The 19,705-nt window shown below is 39.3% G+C and overlaps 1 protein-coding gene across 3 annotated transcripts in view; it reads right to left on the bottom strand.

Moving 5' to 3' along the window:
* Positions 1–19,705, bottom strand: part of LOC133521576 (serine/threonine-protein kinase NLK) — a 144,010-nt gene that overhangs the window by 14,473 nt on the left and 109,832 nt on the right. For all 3 annotated transcript variants that reach the window (XR_009799916.1, XM_061856611.1, XM_061856610.1), the window contains exon 4: positions 9,207–9,313. Coding sequence is in view for 2 of the 3 variants with exons in the window: in XM_061856611.1 (XP_061712595.1) it covers positions 9,207–9,313 (107 nt within the window). In the remaining variant the exon portion in view is untranslated. The remainder of the gene's footprint in view (positions 1–9,206; positions 9,314–19,705) is intronic.

The following is a 19,705-nucleotide window of genomic DNA, read 5'->3' as shown; positions in this document are numbered from 1 at the left end:
TAGCATGAATATGACATTATGGATTTATTAATAATTCCGGTTTTTTATTTTTATATTTACATAGAATATAAGTGATTAGTAGACAATTAAATATTAGAATGTAGTAAAACATTCCAGGGCCCTCTGAATTATTTCATAATGAATGTTGCAACAAATAATAAATAGTGACAATAACGCTAAACATTACGAACCGTTGGAGCTGGCTATGCAATCCCGTCGGATTTATAACCATAGATATGACCATGGTCAGTAGGATAACATGAGACGTATGGTATAAGACGGGGCTATAATGTTGCAGTAATAACACCGAGTACGGGGTGTAATAAACACTGACGCAATACCGACGATGCTTGAAAGCCACACTTAATCACTATTTCCCGTAAAAGTGACTTTACTACCACACAATAATGTATCTTAGTAGACTCTATAAAAATGACGATTCTTTTGGATGCGTATCGTAGCGCAATATTTTTTTATTGATCTAAGTTTGTCGAAAAGAATGCTCTATATGAGTCGATACATCACAAACTGATAAACCACACGAATAGCTGTCTAATTAGCAACAATATAGTAAAGCGATAAAACTAAAAGCTGTGTTATATGATTGTGATACGAGTGGTATGTGCGTGTCTTACGTGTGTTTTGATAATACGCACCGCACTAAATTGCGGGCATTATTGAAAATTGATACATCGCTAATGGACCAATCAATTTAATATGAATGTACCTACATTGTACAAGCGCTATCAGCAGCCAAGGTGATTGTTTGCGAATCTTTTGCTAACCACTTTTGGGCAGCACGCAGCTAGATATAAGGAGAATTCTATTTTGTCAGGCGGTTCGCCGCTAATCCGGCGATAACTACTTCTGTTTGGTCGATACTAGATAGCTAGATGCCGCTCACGCCGCCGAGACGCGGAAGTAAAACGTATTTTTTTATAATAAAGCGATATTCCTTTTTCATCATGATATGGCCATGTGGATTTACTTAACACGCTTTATTGACTCATTACCGCAACATCAAGTTTTAATATCGCTACAAACGCCTCACACATCCCGTTAAGTCCTTTGATATGATAGATACCATATTTCCTTTGATGTGTTTTGATGATATGTTCCTTCTTCGTAGTAAATCAAAACTGTTTACAAAAACCTAAGGAAGATACGCTGGTGGATTAGATCGTTAGAAGCGTAGGGTATTACAATCCAGGTTAACTAGCTAACAAGGCCCGGCCATTCTTCGAACAAGAACAATAAATAACGAGTCGCGTTGCGCTCCAAATGTAAATCGCTTTTGTAAGAGAGTGCCAGATTCTAGCCGTACTCTTTACATAATAAATGCGTAGGGAGCAAGTATAGCTCATTAGACATGACGTGTCTCTCGCCCCAGCCCTTTGCTTTAACGAAGCCTGAATAATGGCGCCAGAGAACCGGGGTTCGCCAGGGGACTGAGGCAAACTGAAAGGAAAGTACGTGAATGTTTTTGCATTCAAGTCGACGTGGCAGCACGTTACATAGAAATGTTGCTGGGAGATTAAATTTGTGACGCCGGAATTACGAAAATCAGAACAGGCCTTGGAACGATTAGAGGTTAATCTGTGTGGTTTTGTTGTGTTACCGACACGACAGCTTAAGATTTCCTATTATAAAGCCATACAAATATATATATCAAATCATCTTACAGTAAGACATAAAAGCCTTTATGCTGCGGTCTTCGAATTGAATATTGAAGTTGTTATTATAAATCCTATTAGCAAATAACCTACGTACATACGTACCATGTACGGTCGAGGAATTACATTTATGTATGGCTTTTATATTGATTGCCACCGTGACAAGGTACGAAAAGGCACATAAATCAAATTCATGAATTCCTTCCCGTACATAATCACCAGTATACCACAATAAACATCAACTCATAGGGATGTCGATGGTAAATCACAGAAAATAAGTAATAAATTAATGTGTCATCCATAATATGAATTAATAGCGTACATAGAAAATGTCATACTACAAAGAGAGATCCTATCCTAGTTTCAGTTCTTGGCATTAGCGAGACCATCAGAGGCATTATGATCAGAATAGAATCAGTGTCTTTGTAAATGCAAGAACTGTAACACAAAGTAAACTACGGCACCGGTCTCCGCCCGGTGATGCGCCATAACAAATTAACGCCAACTCGTCGCGTACAGTTTAATTTCCCAGTGGGCCGCAGTTTTCGCCAGCTTACTCGACTTTCAAATAGAAACGACTGTCAAATGTGGTAAATGAACTAAGCTGGATTTTAGAAAGCCGTGCATGGTCGTTGTTGTAATTATTTTAATTAAAGGCATGTGTCAGTGTTCGCTACGAACATGTCTATGTCCAATAACTGTAAAAGCAAACTGTCTCATACGACGCGAGGTAATTAGCTTTGAATTTACAGCAATTTAACGAGCAATTTGCTTAAACAATTTTGTATTCATATCGAATGGTAAATCAAAATGTTGATAAACCTTTGTGATTGTTAAAAAGCAATTGAATGTCATTATCTTGAAGAAAGTGCACTGTAAATCACTCACACAGTTGTGGCTTTAAGCATTATTTCAGCTGGGCCTTCTACACCCCAAACTTTAATACATGGGTTGCCATTACCATGGCCGAGCGTCGAGCAAAGTAATTTGGGTTCTCGAGTCTCTCGACATCTGTAATTAATGTTCATTTTTGCTTGCAAGTGATACACCGAAGTTATGATCTAGATGAATACTTTTCGATTTGTCTTCGGAGGGTTTTCGTCCTTTGGGCTTAGTATAGCCAGTAAGTTCAGCGAGAACTTTCAGAAATCCAAAATCACTAAATACCAAACTAAATCTGCAAAAGAAAAGTGATTTTTGTTTAGTGTAATGACATATGGAGATACAATATTCGTAGGAAGTCTATTCCTCCAATCATAGCGGTTATCCGGGTTACGGCCTCGACGCCCTCAACTATTACTAAGTGAAAATAGGGTCCACTTTACGAGTATTCTTCTATATTTCGCACGGTCTTAGTGACGAGACCACTGGAGCGCAACGTCAAGCCAGCACCTCCAGGGCCATCCTCTTTTTTCGTATACAATAACGATATTTATGTCAGACTGAGTATAGTTTCAGAAATCAGAAATTATAATTTTTTACGGTTGTTCTTAAATTGTGATGCTAGTTTGGGCTTTGGGCACAGGATGCGCCCGGGCGGCAGGTCCATTACATCGCGGGTCGTCGGCCTGCGCGCGCGCCCGAGCGCGACGCTAGTCCTTGCTCCTGCCCAACGGGGACAATGCACCGGCCACGTTAATGGCAGTCGAGAAACAGTTGACAGTCTAACGTTTCATTTTTGGAAATATGTTTTTCAAGTGTATGTAACTAAGAACATGTACAATGACAATGGGTCAATTCGAATTTTTGAGTTAAGTATTGAAATTTTCATACAATATAATCAGTTTCAAAATCGTATCTAAAAGAGCTTTTATCTTTATTTATTCTATAGATACACAAGAGACCTTGTTTTAAGCTATAAGGTATGTATATATTATGGGCCTAGGTCACCTGAAAATAAATTGTCAATTTTTTTTTGTTCGTTTACAAATATCTCTAAGTAGCCAGCGAACTTAACACCATCATTTACAAAACTGAAAATGGGTGACAAAGATCACATAGAGCTATTATCAAAAAAATATAGGATATAATTAGAGGGGATGATCTATAAAATATGCCTTACGAGAATTTCTAACACAGACACGCACGGGCATTAATTCATGGGGTTTTTCTTCTACAGCCGACAGAAATATCACTTACAAATGCTTTTCTCAGTAAACGAAATCCTTATCGAATTTTACTTAAACATAAAGTCGGTGCACACAATGGCACGTTTCGGTTGAAACTTCAAACATCGTTTGTTGAACCAGGTGTTGTGATACATCGGAATGCATCTTCGGCGCGGTGTTCTTAGCCAGGCGTTTTAAAATTTATTAAATTGTAGGTACACCTTATTTTGATGCAATGAGTTACAGAATGGAACGTTATTTTCAGGTGTCATTCCAATGATTCATCTAGCGCGAGCGAGTCTAATGCAGAGAAGAACCAGTGTAGGTGCGCTGACAGACAATGATGGTTATCGAGGTTGCGTTACACTGGTGTGCCCGAGAGTTCGACTCTTCAGGGCCCGCAGAATCAATGAGAATACACCCACCCTACTGGTGTTGGAAACACACAGCCTACATTCCCGGTACAATGGAGAACAACACTAGCTACAGTTAATCGTTTCACACCGTGATGTTTGCTCACGCGCAGCGCGTGCACCGACGCCCAAGAGGGTCGTGGAACAATATACAGGTTTCCTAATAGGAGTAAAATACTGTAGAGTGGAACAATACAGACTGCATACCAGCCGCAACTTGTATGGGAACTCCATGCTGACTGTATTGGTTTCAGCTATAATATTATACCATGAAAAGAAGTTTGCAGCACACTTGAGAATTGTGTCTTTATTTCGTTGTAAACACATTCACATCTGTATAAAATATTTATATACATTGGAACTAAATAATGACATAATGCAGCAAAAAATTTAAATTCTTTAAAATACCTCCGTTTTACATTTCCGACGCAATCTATCATTATGTAAAGAACCTCACGAAGCGGAGTCGATCCCAAGGGCTCCAGTACTTGTTAATTTCTTGGAAAGCTTCCAGCAAATAGGGCGTTGTCATTAGCGTGGCCTGGTCGGGCGCTAGGTCGTTAATTTTGAAAGCTGCTCCATCTGCCACGGGGCGACCCGGCGCACACGCATCGACCCGTTTGACTTATCCGTCACTTTACCCAGTATATATTCCTGTTGGTTATCGAGAGCACGCGAGTTGAAGGTCAAGGTGAACCTGTGTAACTGTGACTGTGAGATCAGTTAAGTAATGCTAAGTGTAAGTAGTGTAACCAAAAAGCTCACTTACTTATTGAATAATACTCCAGAACTATTTATTAGCAAGCAGGCGAGCGTTTCGATATTAAATGTCTACCTACGTCTGTTCCAAGGGCACAGGTTTATCGGATCATCATTCAAACGCCTGCGCTCGGTAAACGATTGGAACACAGAGCCAGGTGCGAGACTCGATTCCTTCGCTGGTGCTGAGTGTTAAAGTGTTTTACATTTTTGTATCAGTATACCTAAGTATAGTAAGACTGCAAGTGACGTTCTTAACTGATGGATGAGATGAGATGTCAAATAAGATGGACAGATGATGTTTGAAACCGTCGCTTTTGTAGGTTATTTTAAATCAAACACAAATATTAAAAGGACAATTTTCGGAAACATTCTTTTTGGTAGTTATATCTGAGATTATTAACCGTGCTCTTATCATATTTGATTGATGGTGTATTCCCAATTGTCCCCGCTTCACGTGACCGCCGCCTTGCATGAGGCGGGGAGAAATAGTAATGATTCAAATGAAATCAGTATTCTCAACCTATTCTCAACTGTGCCCGGCGGAGACAAATGGAAATACACCTATTTGATCGATAGTGAAATATTGAGCAACACTGAATCAAAAATATCTGGATAACATATAGAGCACATCGTACTCTGCCTTCCAAACAAAGTCGTTCGTAAATTTTTTCATCAATCACATTAATTATTTCCGAGACAGATATTCCCAGTTAAATGTAAACTTCACTCAATAGCTAAATTTCATAACAATAAAAACAAAGTTTATAAACATTACCGGTAACACCAAATAACTACATGCTTATATATTATATATCATATTGAAACGTGTGAAATCACCGGAAAGGGATTAAGCCAGTGACATCCCTGGCTGAGAAGGTTTAACGACATCGCCGAAGCCGTCCAGAGACGAATTACAGAATTTTAGTCTAAGCCCGGCATGGAAGGATTTCGGCATTGGATTCGAAGATCTTACGTCAAGCGATATTTATAGGTGACGTTAAATGTGAGTCTTCTGCAAGAAGCGAATAGCCCCTATCTTAACGTGAAAAATGCTATACTATATTAGATCTGCTTGTAGACGCACACAGCCTTTTCTGCGGGGAGGCGACATGTCTCGAAGCAAATTCCATTAGTGGGAGGGATAGACGCGGCACCGGCGGCAGGACGCCACTTTCCACTTAACGGTTTTTCCGTCGGCTGACGTCTACACCCTTGCCCTTCTCATCCGTTTGCTGTGTCAATTGCGTCATTTATTTTTTAACGATCACGTGTCCAGAAAGCACTTTACAGAAAGAAAGCAACGTCTTCTCATTAACGTATCCGTCTAATGTCGATACAAGTTGAAAAGGCACCGGTGCGAAGGTAACAGAAGGGATTGACATTAATCAGAGTAAATCCCTGGTAGCTTACATTACAGGCACGCTCAGTCGGAGGCGATTTCCTGAACGAAAAAAGCTCGCACATAAATTGTCGAGGCACCGCGAGACCACGGCTGCATTTCCATAATTCCTCTCGTTACGGCGGCGACGCCGTGCTCGCGAGTTTGCGATGTAATCTGTACGCTTCCTCGCGCTCTAAGAATAATTGATTTAATTTTTAATGAACCAATACCGCGTTATTCATCAGGATTAATCAGAAGTAAACACGGTCGCTCGGGTCGCGTTATGAATTTGAATAAAGTATTAGTCACTCGGTGTCCTTTTTGTTTGAGAATATGCATTCGCATGTCAAATGTGCGGTGACTCGGTTCGCGTCACGCTCGGCTGCACAGCATACATTATTAATTTGAAGCGGACGGACGGACGGACGGACGGACGGACGGCAGGCGTCACGTTTTTGTAGCGAAATAATCCCTTACGCAATACTGGAATGAAGTTCAGCTATCTGTTATGTCACCAATGTGCGCAGTCCGACGGATCGCTCCAACATTTAAATTCCGTATCTACATGGCTTAAAAACATGGGAGTAATTATTCTTCCGAAATACAAAATAAAAGAGATTTGCATTCCGTTTGTAGAGATGTATGTCATGTTTAGCAGTCACTCCCGTGTACAAGATTTATGCGTGTATGGACTAAAAGGAAACATGGCGATGTATAAAAATATCTACTTTTAAAACATAAATTTGTCCGATTATTAGAAAGACAATATATCAAAACGTTCAAGTCTAGTCAAGTCGAAATATAAAAATGAGATTATCAAAGTATAGAAATGTCTACAATCATAGTATTGTATCATCTATCAATCATGTTTGTATACATCATCATATTTTATTTTAGTCTATTGACGCAATATATATATATTTCGTCTAATATACACGTGGACATTTTTATACTTTGTCAAAATTATACAGCGACGAAATTATTCCAGTGGACAATTGTATACATCGCCATATTTCATTATAGTCCATACACGCATAAATCGTGTACAAGTTGGACAAAGTAATTTTTCTTTGTGCCGAAATGGAACAAAGGCATTCACGTTTCATTTAAGGAATTTGGACAGAACTATCGCCCTGTGTTATGCCATCGCGCCCTGAAATGAAAAATTCTGTGGAAGACTCCCTGTCTACGTGACAAGTTAGAGCTGGGCCATCAAGGCGCTGCAACTATAAAGTTTTTAATGAAACGCGACAGGCAGCAGTGGAGGCTTAACGATCGCATATATCTACATTCCCTTAGCGCTTCACTCACAGGAAATATCTTTGGACTGCACGAATAATTGCGCAAATTTATAATAGAGGGAGCGGACAGCCGGCAGATTATTTTCATTCTGCAAATGGATTTTACTTAGGGGATAATCATCCTTCAGTTTGAATGCGCTTAATTTTAGGGTAGAATTAGTTCTCGTAAAGTCGTTTTGATTATATAAGAACAATGTGGTAATGTAATGTAATAGTCAGGTCTTCTGGAATTGCGAATTGTTGTCGGTAATTATGAGCAATGGCGAGTTATAATTGATTTAAAGCTCTGGAGTGGCGGAGGTGGTCCCATCTTGCGCGTCACGTCGCCATCGCGGCGCCGGGTCGGGAGCTGAGAGCTGTATTCCCGTCACCAGTAATAGCCGGCGAGCGTTCATTTCAGGCGAGCCTATATTCCATGTGAGCGAAACAAAGCAACAATACAGAATCATAGATATATTGGTTGGGTTATATGAACACTCGCCGGTGGTCAGGAAGAGAAAATAACAGGCCTAAACCTGAATTTATCGGCGGACACCGGAGCGAGCGTCGGCCAGCCCGCAATCAACCTTCGCCGTTGTTTACAGAGCCGCTGGGCGAACGCCCCAAGTTTTACAGTACAGGACCCTCCTCCCCAATACCGGCTTTTTACTTTAATAAACGTAAAACCTCAGCGGGATTGGCATGTTTTTATTTTAAATCGAGTCATTTACTCAGTACGTGGCAATATAGTACGGAGCTTACGCAAAGGGATTGTGCCGAGTCTAATGAGAAAAGTTTGCTGTACGTTTTAACCGTTCAAGAAGCCTGACTAGTTTTGCATTAGTGAATGAACCTTTGTGATCATTTAACTTAATCCTTTGGGAGTCAGATTATGTAGTTTTGCTACTGTTTTCACTGAATTTCTCTTTACTTAGTCGTGTTTCAATTAATCATATCGCGCACATGTGTATTGGGTGGAGTCCAAGTCATCCATTTATTAGCGTGACTATTATTAGTACGTAGTCTTCTATTAAGTTTTTATTCATACGAGTACTAAGTTTACTTTGATCGGCGAAATGAGTTATTTAGAACGTGAAGGATTTATCGCAAGTCGCAATTTCAAAGATATTACAAACCTGTGATTTTGTATGGAAAAAGTTACACGATTCAATGCGTCTAATCAAAGAGACTCAGTCAGTTTAATATTTTATTAACAATACTTTTGATCTACCTTAAAAAAAATACTTACCTTGAAATAGACTTACCTTAAAATGTATGCAAGATATTTGTAACCTATTCAACGATACCGATAGACACTGGCAATTTAAATCAAAAATGATATCTCTAAATTATAAACAAACAAAATTATCCCCGTATTTAGGCGATTATTTCATTGGGACTGCACATTGATAACTTTAGGAAATAAGTTCTTATATTTCAAATACTTAATAAAAAATACTACGCAAACATGGCAATTGTAAAGCTAACTTTCGGTCTCCCAATTAGTTGACATCGCAAAGGACTAGAACCTTGTTAGCGATGCAATCACCATAATGTTTAGCGTAAGTTGAAATGCAAATAGGACTCACCTCTGAGTATTTGGTAGAGGAAGACTTTGATGTGGTCGGCGGAGAGGTGTTGCGGCGACACGATGATCTTGTGCAGGTCGCTCTGTAGTAGCTCCGTGATCACGTATCTGTGTGCGCTGGTTAAGGCTATATGTATCACGATGGGTTGAAGATAAACGTTTGTGTTTAGTATTTGTAATGCAGCAGCAGTCCTATGTATAAAATTAGTTATTTACTTATCATTAAAAATACATCCTTTGATATATAAGTTAAAATTGAAAGACAATAAGAACAAACCAATGGTGGTATAACCTACAATCCTACATGTATGTGGACATTGAGGTTTGGTCTAGGTTATATATTTATATATATAAAAAAACTGTTTAATTATAACTGTTATACAGGAGTTTAAAGTAGGTAGTTGTCGGAGTAGAAATAGGGTAAAGATGCGAATTTGCTAGATAGATTTCATTTTACAAATATTGTTATTACTATACAGGTAGAATACTTGCTAATAATTATGATAAAGCTGTTCTTATTTTTATTTGCGCAAATATCTTCATCAACATTGTGACATTATCAGAAGAAGGCCAAGAAAGACGAGAGCTATTTTTACTGACCCTCGCACGAGTCACGGTCACCACTTCCCGATAAAGCCTAGGCACAATATAAAGGTAAATAAAGATTTAAGCACGCCTCACCGTTAACGGTACTGGAAGACAATACCGTACTAAATCAAGTATTGAACGTTACGATCCGTGACAAACATAAAGCGCAATTTAAACACCCACGCGCGGTAGGGTGGGCCGCGCCTGGGCAACGGGAATTTGTCCTCCCTCCACCCTTCGCAGGACCGTAGGGCGCGAATGCCGGGTCCGCGCCGTCTCGACTGTGTTATCTCGCTTATCTGTACGCCCCCCGTCCCCATTATCAAAATTACACCGGGGCTATTTGGTGCTGCGAGGCGCGACCGCAAAAAGATTCCAACTGTCACATTGCCAAAAACAACCCAAAAAGGCCAGAGGATCTTCCGAGTCAAGCACCGGAACGTATTCGATGCTCACGTTGAATTTAAGTCTATCAATTAAGTGGCAGTGATACAGTAATTAAAGCGTGCATGAAAGCATCTCGGATTCGAATCCGCCGGTGGTTCATTCATTACGGCTTTAAATAATGAATCGCGGCAGCGGGGCGACTGGCAATAGCGGCTCAGTTCTAGCCTGCATTATTGCTCAACTAGTTTTATATTCCACATTAAGATCACTCTATTCACCTGAAGAGAATTTGAAAAAGATTAAATATATTAGGACACTTGCTGCCGACACTAATCACATCGTTTGCTTACAAATTGCGATAGGAATCCAGTGCATTACGAGTATTACATGATATTATATCCATCGGTAGATCTGAGAGATGAGGTTCCAAAACCGATTTGTAGAAAATTGGTATCTAGTTAGGTATTTATTTTTAGTGCCTACAAGGGAAAATGACCATACAATTGCCGGTAAAGGTCGCGACGTGACAAGGTAGGAAATTGGAGTAGATATGGTTACGAATGAAGAACAAGTGACTCAAATTGCAGAGTAACTTGAGGTGATCTCATTGAGCAGTCGCGGCGCAAGTCGGGGAATAAGTTATCGAGTTAAAGGCAGAGGCAATAAGCACTTGCAGGATCAAACGTCGGTGGAAAGCACTCTGGAAGGAACCGCACATTACCAGGCGCGCGAGTCCTCTAAATAACGGCCATAAAGCCGCACAGCCAACGCATTAGCGCTAGGTGGAAACTAGCGCAGAACCGAATATAATTGACGATCACTTATTCATAACTACAACAGCTGCGGACGTACTTGGGATAAGTAAAGCGAGTAACGAATAGCGATTTTTCTCTAGAGGTAATATAACGATGTCAGAAGGAATTGTAGCCTGTCAGATAGCGAGAAACGAGAAAATGATATAAACTGGGCTACTGAAATATTACGACGGGGTAAGGTTAAAAATTACGGAAAATTGATAGACGCGCCGTACATCGAAAACTACATAGGCACGACATCATAGGGGGTAAACTTTATCTTTGTTTTACCAACTTCCGTATTAATGTAGGAAAAGTTGAGAAAATAAGTTCGAACAAAATAAGGTACTTACATTAAAATATATTTGTATTTCAACACTTAAATAAATATTAAAGCCTTACCAGCTTAGCTTAGTTTTTGTGGAATATATGATCAAGCGCCATATTGCGGAATTTCATTGGAACTAAATTTTTCATACTCCTTCATTCTCGATAGATCCAACCAGTAGATCCAAGATGGATCTAGTGAGAAACTGAACTGTCACCCTATACACGAGAATAACAACGCCCTCTTGATAATGATCATATATTTCTGGTCGGGAAGGAGTGTACAGATTTTTAAACGATTCGGCAACGCGCATGTAACACCTCTGGAGTTGCAGGCGTCCATAGGCTACGGTGACTGCTTACCATCAGGCGGGCCGTTTGCTTGCTTGCCACCGTCATAAACCCGGTATATGCTATGGTATAAAAAAAAAGAAGCAATCAACTGCTATCTAGAAAATAATCAACTCTATCGGAGTTTCTAGTTGCCTAACTTGTACACATATTTGTACATTTACACTTTCTTATTCAAACCCAAATAACTTATTATTTCTGAAACTCAAAGTTCAAAGGCACTTTGATACCCATAGATTGCCTACAGGAGGCGAAAACAAGTTTTCTGTACGAAGTTAACTCGGCTGTATGTAAGTTTACGTAAGAATACGACCAAGTTCGCGCTGACCTCGACTCGTTGAATCAGCTTGTCACTTCATTACTTGTTACTTGTTATTGTGACGACGGCTGAACTTCGGTTCACGCTTTGCCGATGGCATAACTAACTAAGCGGCATAATGTTACGAGTTTATCGAGACGGAGTAATATGATTAGTTCATATAATGGCGTTGTCATCAAATCAATACCCGCAATAGAGAGGTTCCCGGAAGCCTAGGAAGCTGCCCCAACAATTTTGCTAAGACTTCGTTATTATGTTTGTGAATCAATTTAATCACACTCCGACAAGCAATTAACAAAATTACAGCTCACAAAATCCAGCTGGAAAGTCGATGAAAAGCTGGTTACTAAGAAATTGGAGGTAAAAGAACAATGAAGCGGATTTAGTTCATCAACATAAATAAGAGAAAAAAGGCGAAATGATAAAAAAGGGAAAAAATTGCAATGCGGGCTTGGTCACGTAGTGCGGTGCGGTCGCTTGCTTAATGTATCTCTACTGAACATTGTAGGTACAATAGAAAAATAAGGGTATTGGTACCGCAGTACTTCGGTGAACCACGTCTTGCACTAACCGAGCCATTCAACTGGCTGTAATGACATTTCATCAACCACCATTATGCGAGGACGCGGTAATAAAAGGCCAGTGTAATCCCGTGAAAGGGTTCTGATGGGGTCTAATAATGGTGCAGAAGTGAATGCATAAAAAACCGATGTGATGATGAGATAAATACGTTACGATTGTTCTCATTCATTATTCGGTAGATTTCGCTCATGCTTCCAGAGATGCATTATTGCGTAGCATAGCCGATTAGCGAATTTGGTAATGCCAAATTGCATATCAATTATTAAACTGGAACCGACGCAATTATCGTCAGCATCATAAACAATAAAACAGCTTCAACCAAAAAATTTGTGAAATGATTTTTTTTTTCTTACTGTTTTCTTTAAAATTATACAAGATTGGAATCCTTATACACTCTTTGATCCAATCGCTCGTTTTCTCTTTACATTTTTTTCAGCACATAACTCTAAACGATTCTTTTTTTGTAGTCCCAAAGTGTAGGAATCACGTCATCTTCACACACGTAAATTATTACAAGCACCTAGATGCGAGATAAAGGCAAACATTAGAGATAAGTTTGGAACATCCCGGCGGGACAGCGAGCGCCGACCGCGGGGCGCAGCCCCCGCCGCGGCGACGCGGTAATTATTTACAGAGGGGCTGAGATTCCGCCCCTGAGCCACGCAGGGCTGCATGCATGCGAGTGTATTGTTTTATTAAGGCCCGAAAAATACATGACTAATATTGTTATTTCTACTAAACGACCTGAGTAAAGAACGGGGCTTTTTAACCCGTTTTTATCGTAATACCTACTAAACGATCTGTAAAGCAAGCGGACATATTTTAAGCGTTAACCATAATCTAAATATCAATAATTTAAATGTGTCAATAAAAATGACAGTAAAGAGGAATCTGGATTAGATAAGGTTTGTCATTTAATGCCCATTTATACAACATGACTGTAAATAAAACTCTAGAAACTAGACACTATTCATATACACAAAAATATATTTTACCGGAATTATAGCAGTAAACATTCAGCATATTGATAGGTACTTATGTACCTAAATGAAATGGTAACCTGAAACAAAACCAAATATCTCAACGATGAAGCGAGTTACAAACACGACATATACCTACATATATTACGTTTCGCGAATTTGCTCCAAGTAACTCTCCTGTCACTCGTGTTCACAGGGCTTCCCGTCTGTTCGTTTAGCGTGACAAGCTCGCGTGAATCCAAACATCTTATAAATTAATCCGCAGCTCGCGTCTGACAACCCTACGGTTTTCGTTGCGAGGGCTACATGCTCGGCCTCATATTTGATTTGTTGCGTTTTTTTTAGTTGCAATGTAGTGTCGCTGCCTCCGCTCATAAAGGTGCGCTATAAGTTGATCAGCAACTAAAACAATTTCTATGAACAATAACATCCGTTTGTTATTTCTTCGAGTTTCAAAACTTTGAGAACTCCCCGAGCGGAAGTAAACAACAAGTACCTATACTGAATTAAATGGTGTTGCCGACTTATATGAATACAACATTAGAGTTAATCTTGAGAAAGGCAAACTAAGGTTAAGGGTATATTGTGTCGGGAAATGACAGTCCGCGCATGAAATTTAGAACGAAGAGCACGAAACATGTAAAGCGCAAGCACGTTAAGTAATTAATAGACCGGATGTTCTGCAGCTGCGCACCCGACCCGCTCACAAACAATATTCAAACAAAAAACGATGGGCTCGTACGCTAATAGTTTCCGAAATAGTTAAAAACGTTAACAGGCTGCAACCAAACCGGGTTTATGACGATTGGTTGCCGTAAAGCCGATAAGTTATCGTTATCTTGTTTTTGACCGATAAACCGTTTACAACTAGTCCCTGTGTCGCGGGACCCGGCAGTCGACCATGTTGCGTGTAATGTTACGAGAGACTTGGTTGCGTTTTATATATTATTTGCTAGTCTGCTACGGGGCATTTAGTGGCAGTTTGCGAAATGGTTCAGGCCAGTGCTTTGGTTCCACTTAAGTGCTATTGTTTTCGAATGCATGCAGCAGGACGAGGATCTAAACAATGCACACTCAGCCGTAAGGCACGGCTACTAGTCTATGAATATTCCGTAACTCATGGTTATGCATAATATATTGTATGAGCCACAGCAGGTTTAAATGTCGCTATTTTGGAGCGCACATGCGTTTCAGAGTTAACGTATATTGTAAAAGTTTATTTCCTTACGCCACGGAAAAGTGTAATATGACGTTGATGGATAGAAGGCATCAGTATTTGTTCAAGAAAGAAAACGATTTTACTTGCACGCTTGTACGGTTTGAAAAATATGCATAAGAGACAATTAATAATAAATTATAGACGACTTAGTAGGTTACTGTACATTAGTTCTCGGTTAAAAATCTCGAATTTCATTTTACTCGTAATTACGCGTGTGCTTGATAGAATGTTTTACATTATTAGGCCCCGTGACGTATTTATAAGGTAATATCGAGTATGTGCTTAGCAAGATACTAAACACGTCCACAATGTAGCCCTGATAAATAGTTGAGTGTCGGATGATAAAAACTGGTCCGCAGATGCAAGGAGGAATTCCGCAAATATGTGATGTGTGGCTGTTGCAAGATATCTCATTAGGCTAGATACAAGCTAGTGTATAGAAAATATACATAGTGTATATTTAGCAAGCTATCTTCGGGATTTTTGACTCAGCGAGAACTTATACGGTGTGTGTAATATTGTAACATATACGAGCACAAAGCAAGTAAAGTGGTCTCAGTAGCGGGTGACGTGACAATAACAGCGGGTGTTTTCTTATAATTATCCAACTTTTAGGTATATGTAATATTTTTCCAAAATATAACTTGTGACAACACCTACTTAAGTAAGAACGTTTGTAACAAACTAGGAAATCATTATGTCTGAACGAGATTATATCAGTCAAAACGCCCGCAGGTGTTAGGTATATTTTCCCCTGTAAGAGGGCGCCATCATTGAATAGCGGGGCTAGGCGTCCAATTCATCTCGGCCATAATCCCGGGGAGGCTGCACGCGTCGCGACTCCGTTCTTTCCCGCGCAATCCATCAACGTCCGTGCCCGTGGTAATTACACGTACTATTGATGCGCGATGACCTGATACTGAATTAGATACGTATGTTATGAAGAATGTTAGTGGAAAAAAATGCATTAGGAACTGTCGCATCCGCGACCGCCTGAATGTCCGTGACATAAAAGATAAACTGCAAGAGAGTCGTCTTAGTTGGCACGGTCACATTTTAGGCCGGCAAGTTACTAATTGCTGTATTTGGCCGCATTTTTGTGTTCATATTTTTTTAGAACATAAAAGCAGCTATTCTTGTTTATACAAATAAGGACAAGCAAGTTATCAGCCAAAAATCGTACAGTACATGGGAATACCTGGTTATGTCGCTCTCCGGTCTCAATAGAATAGTATATTATTGCAGAGGCCGGGAAAGGGCAATTCGAGGATGAGATTCGATTTTGTCGGCCGACAAAGAAGACGAATCCACGAATTGCTGTTCCTGCCGAGGCATATATAGTGCTTTTCTCCAAACATGCGAGGAAGTCAGGTAAAATAATCATAATGTAAGCATCAACCAACACTCAAATCGAACCTTCACATCGAAAACCATTCAATATTCGCTCATTCAATATAATTGTGCAATAAAAGCTGTATTTGCACGCATGAGATCCTTAAAAAAAATATAAAAGTTATATAGTCTTTGATCTTATTAAGCAGTATTCGCACGATCATACACAACGATCTTACACGACTCTATCCTATAGCTTGAAATGATGCTGACCAGGCCGTGTAGGTAGACGCATCCTGCGGCTATTTTAATTGGCTGTTTGCGTTTTTCTTAGTGGATTCATGTTTAAAAAAAAATAAAAAACAATACAGTAATAACTTGCCGTCCGCTAAAACACGACAATAATCGTTTGATTTTTTATTTTATTTGAGTTTGACCATAACGAAGAACTTCTCGTACTATTTTGGTACAATAAGGTGAACATTTCCGAGCATATTGTAGAAAAAATATTTACTGCTTAAATAATCATTCCATAGACAACGTCGGTAAACCTGGCCTTGTAGAAGACGTGACACAAACTGGCATGCCGATTATACGGGCTTCAAGCGAAACGACACCGCCTCATAAATTTATGAGATGGATAGAAGCTAAGAAACTGTTACAGTTAATTTTCTGGATACATTTCTAGGTTAGTCTCCGTTTTTACCAATGCAAATAGAAAAAAGCGGCTTACTTGCGGGATTACAGTGACTGAAATAAAGCCACTACGCTTTATTATGCCTGCGGGAAAGAAAGAAAACCAATTGTAATAAGGACGAGAGAAAATTGTCCGCAAATATTTTATGCTTTCTACCGACCCAAGGTTGGGTTTATAGTCCCCTAAGAATTGTATACGGTAACATTTAATCAAATTACAGATACCTGGTCAGTTATATTTTGTCGCTGACTCACAAGACTGTTTGTTATTTACCTACTTAAACGATTTCATTATATAGATTAGATCCTTGCAGGTATGCCATAGGAACTCCAGTTCACGAAAAAGTTAAGCGGCAAACAAATAAAGGTACTTACTTTCCTTCAGAAAACGGAAGTTGTGAAGCTTAAGTAATTTCATTTGGTAGCGGCCTAATTTGATGAATATTAAAATACGTCAGTTCGAAACAAACACGCCAAGCGTAAGGGCAAGCACGGGTCGGATCGGACGTTGACGAATGGCATTTTCCGAGAGGGAACCGCCGGCAGTTTCTGGGTTGTTCAAAAAACGTGTTGTACTCGACAATGCGAGCTCTTCGAAAATATAACTCTCGCTGTCAGAGACTTATAGCATATATAAGTGATCGAAAGTGTTATCTTCTCAGTTGAAGTAAATAAGAAATGCTTAAATATTTTCTCTCTTATTTATTTATCTTAAATTGTAAGTAAGTATTTAATGCAAAAAATAAGTAAGTACAATAGTGTCTTAGGTGGTAAGTGACAATTGGTAGATTATTCCGCTATTTGTAGTATACATGTAGCTTTTATCTGTCAATAGCTTCATTAATTTGTTTCTAAATCTATGTACAGCCAGTTCTCTTAACCTTTCGTATGCTTAGGAGCAGATCTGCTCCATATATATTCAACCAAATTCAACTTAAACATGAATATGTCATGGTTGCTAAATAAACGGCAAATTTTTGACAGGTGCATACGAAAGGTTAAAGATTTTGGTAACTTGTTAAAAAGTTTCATGCCTCCTCAAGTCTTCACAAACATGCAGATTTCTAAAATGTATAAACATGGCAGCGGTAAATTACAAATAGCACGTTTACATTTTTTCTGTGATACCAACGCAATATTAAAACTCGAGTAGTTTCCCCACAAAATAAGCCCATAACTTAGCACTGAACTAATATACCCATGATACGCTGTATGTAAACCTGATGATCGTCTTAACTTTCATTGACGACCGGTTTGGCCTAGTGGGTAGTGACCCTGCCTACGAAGCTGATGGTCCCGGGTTCAAATCCTGGTAAGGGCATTTATTCGTGTGATGAGCATGGATATTTGTTCCTGAGTCATGGGTTTTTTCTATGTATTTAAGTATTTATAAATATTTATATATTATACATATCGTTGTCTAAGTACCCTCAATACAAGCCTTATTGAGCTTACTGTGGGACTTAGTCAATTTGTGTAATAATGTCCTATAATATTTATTTATTTATTATTTTATTAAAATTAAGTAGTATTTGTGCTTGCCAACGGCTCTTTTTTTATTGGTTACTGAAACAATGACCTCTGGAATGCACCGCAACCATAGCCGAAGCCAAAGCCGCGTCAAAGAAACACGACACGTTACAAACAAGAAATCGATCAGAACAAATTAAACCCGCAGCAAATGTAAATACATTCAGGTTAATGTGAAGCTTCTTTACGCATGCCGGAATCCAAAGACGCCGGCAAAATGTAGGAATGTTTAAGGTTCCTGATGGAGGTGTAATTACGGACTTATGTACATTCTGGCGTGTCGCGACTGTGTGATTTAAGACCACCCTACTAGAAACCTGACAAACAGTCCTGAGTGAATTAAATATTTAATACTTAAACGCAAATATAGGAAGTGTTTAAGCAGTTATGGTCAGCATTCAGTCTATATTAAACCGTAAAGTGAGTGAATATGTTTGGCAACAATTTAAGACGCATCACGCATTATGTATGGTGGCACAGGAAAAGTGTTATAAGTTTAAAAAAAACTCTTATTTGTCTGAAATATTATACCTTAACGCGAAGTATTTAATATCCACACTGATTCGAAGCTAATAGCAAGCCGACTGGCGACGCCGGTCGAGCAAGGGAACGAATTTCCGTCCGCGCCTGTCTACTCCCGCAGCTATCTGCAGGATGCAAACTTAATCGACAAAGAAGCGGTGACAAAACAATGAGAGTACGTCACAACTTCACTGTATATACCTCCGAAGAAAAAACAGTTCATCTTACACGCTCTAAGTGCGTCAGAGTAACGAGAGGCCTCATATGAAGTATCCTCAAATATTTGGATCATGTAACTCGATATGGAAATGATACTACATCTTTGACATATCTTTCGGTGGCAAGAGGTCACTCTCTTATGCATTGGATTGACTAGATAAATCCCTTAACAAATACCTATCCTTGAAACACATGCACTAATGAGTGAACAGCAAGAGAGTAGAATCATTTGACAGGCTACGTGATCACGATTACTCTGCCAAGACTAACTAGGAAGACATGACATTAATAAACAACAAAGTCGTTAAAACCAGAATTGTGAGATTATTTTCCCAACACAAAATTCGAGCAACTCACGATTTCTCAGATCGGGCGATTACTAGGAAAGTCTTGAAATTTTAGTAGCTTGGTCAAATTACTCCTTAAAACTACCAGACGTGTTATGAGAAAAGTGCCGAGATTGTTTGCGTTGTCACGAAACTTTAAAGGGGTGAAAATATTTTATCCTTGGTGTTTAGTAGAATTTTCTCTTATGTAATTAAATGGTCCGAACGGGGTCTGATTTCCCTGGTGAGGTAATTAACTAATCAGGCACGGCTTTGTACAGTCAGCATCAAAAGTAGCGAATGAAACACTGCGCCAAAAGTATATTCC

The sequence above is a fragment of the Cydia pomonella genome, chromosome 9 (assembly GCF_033807575.1).
Source record: "Cydia pomonella isolate Wapato2018A chromosome 9, ilCydPomo1, whole genome shotgun sequence".
Taxonomy (NCBI): domain Eukaryota; kingdom Metazoa; phylum Arthropoda; class Insecta; order Lepidoptera; family Tortricidae; genus Cydia; species Cydia pomonella.
Note: the sequence above shows the minus strand (reverse complement) of the source record. Positions and strands in the feature narration are given on the sequence as shown.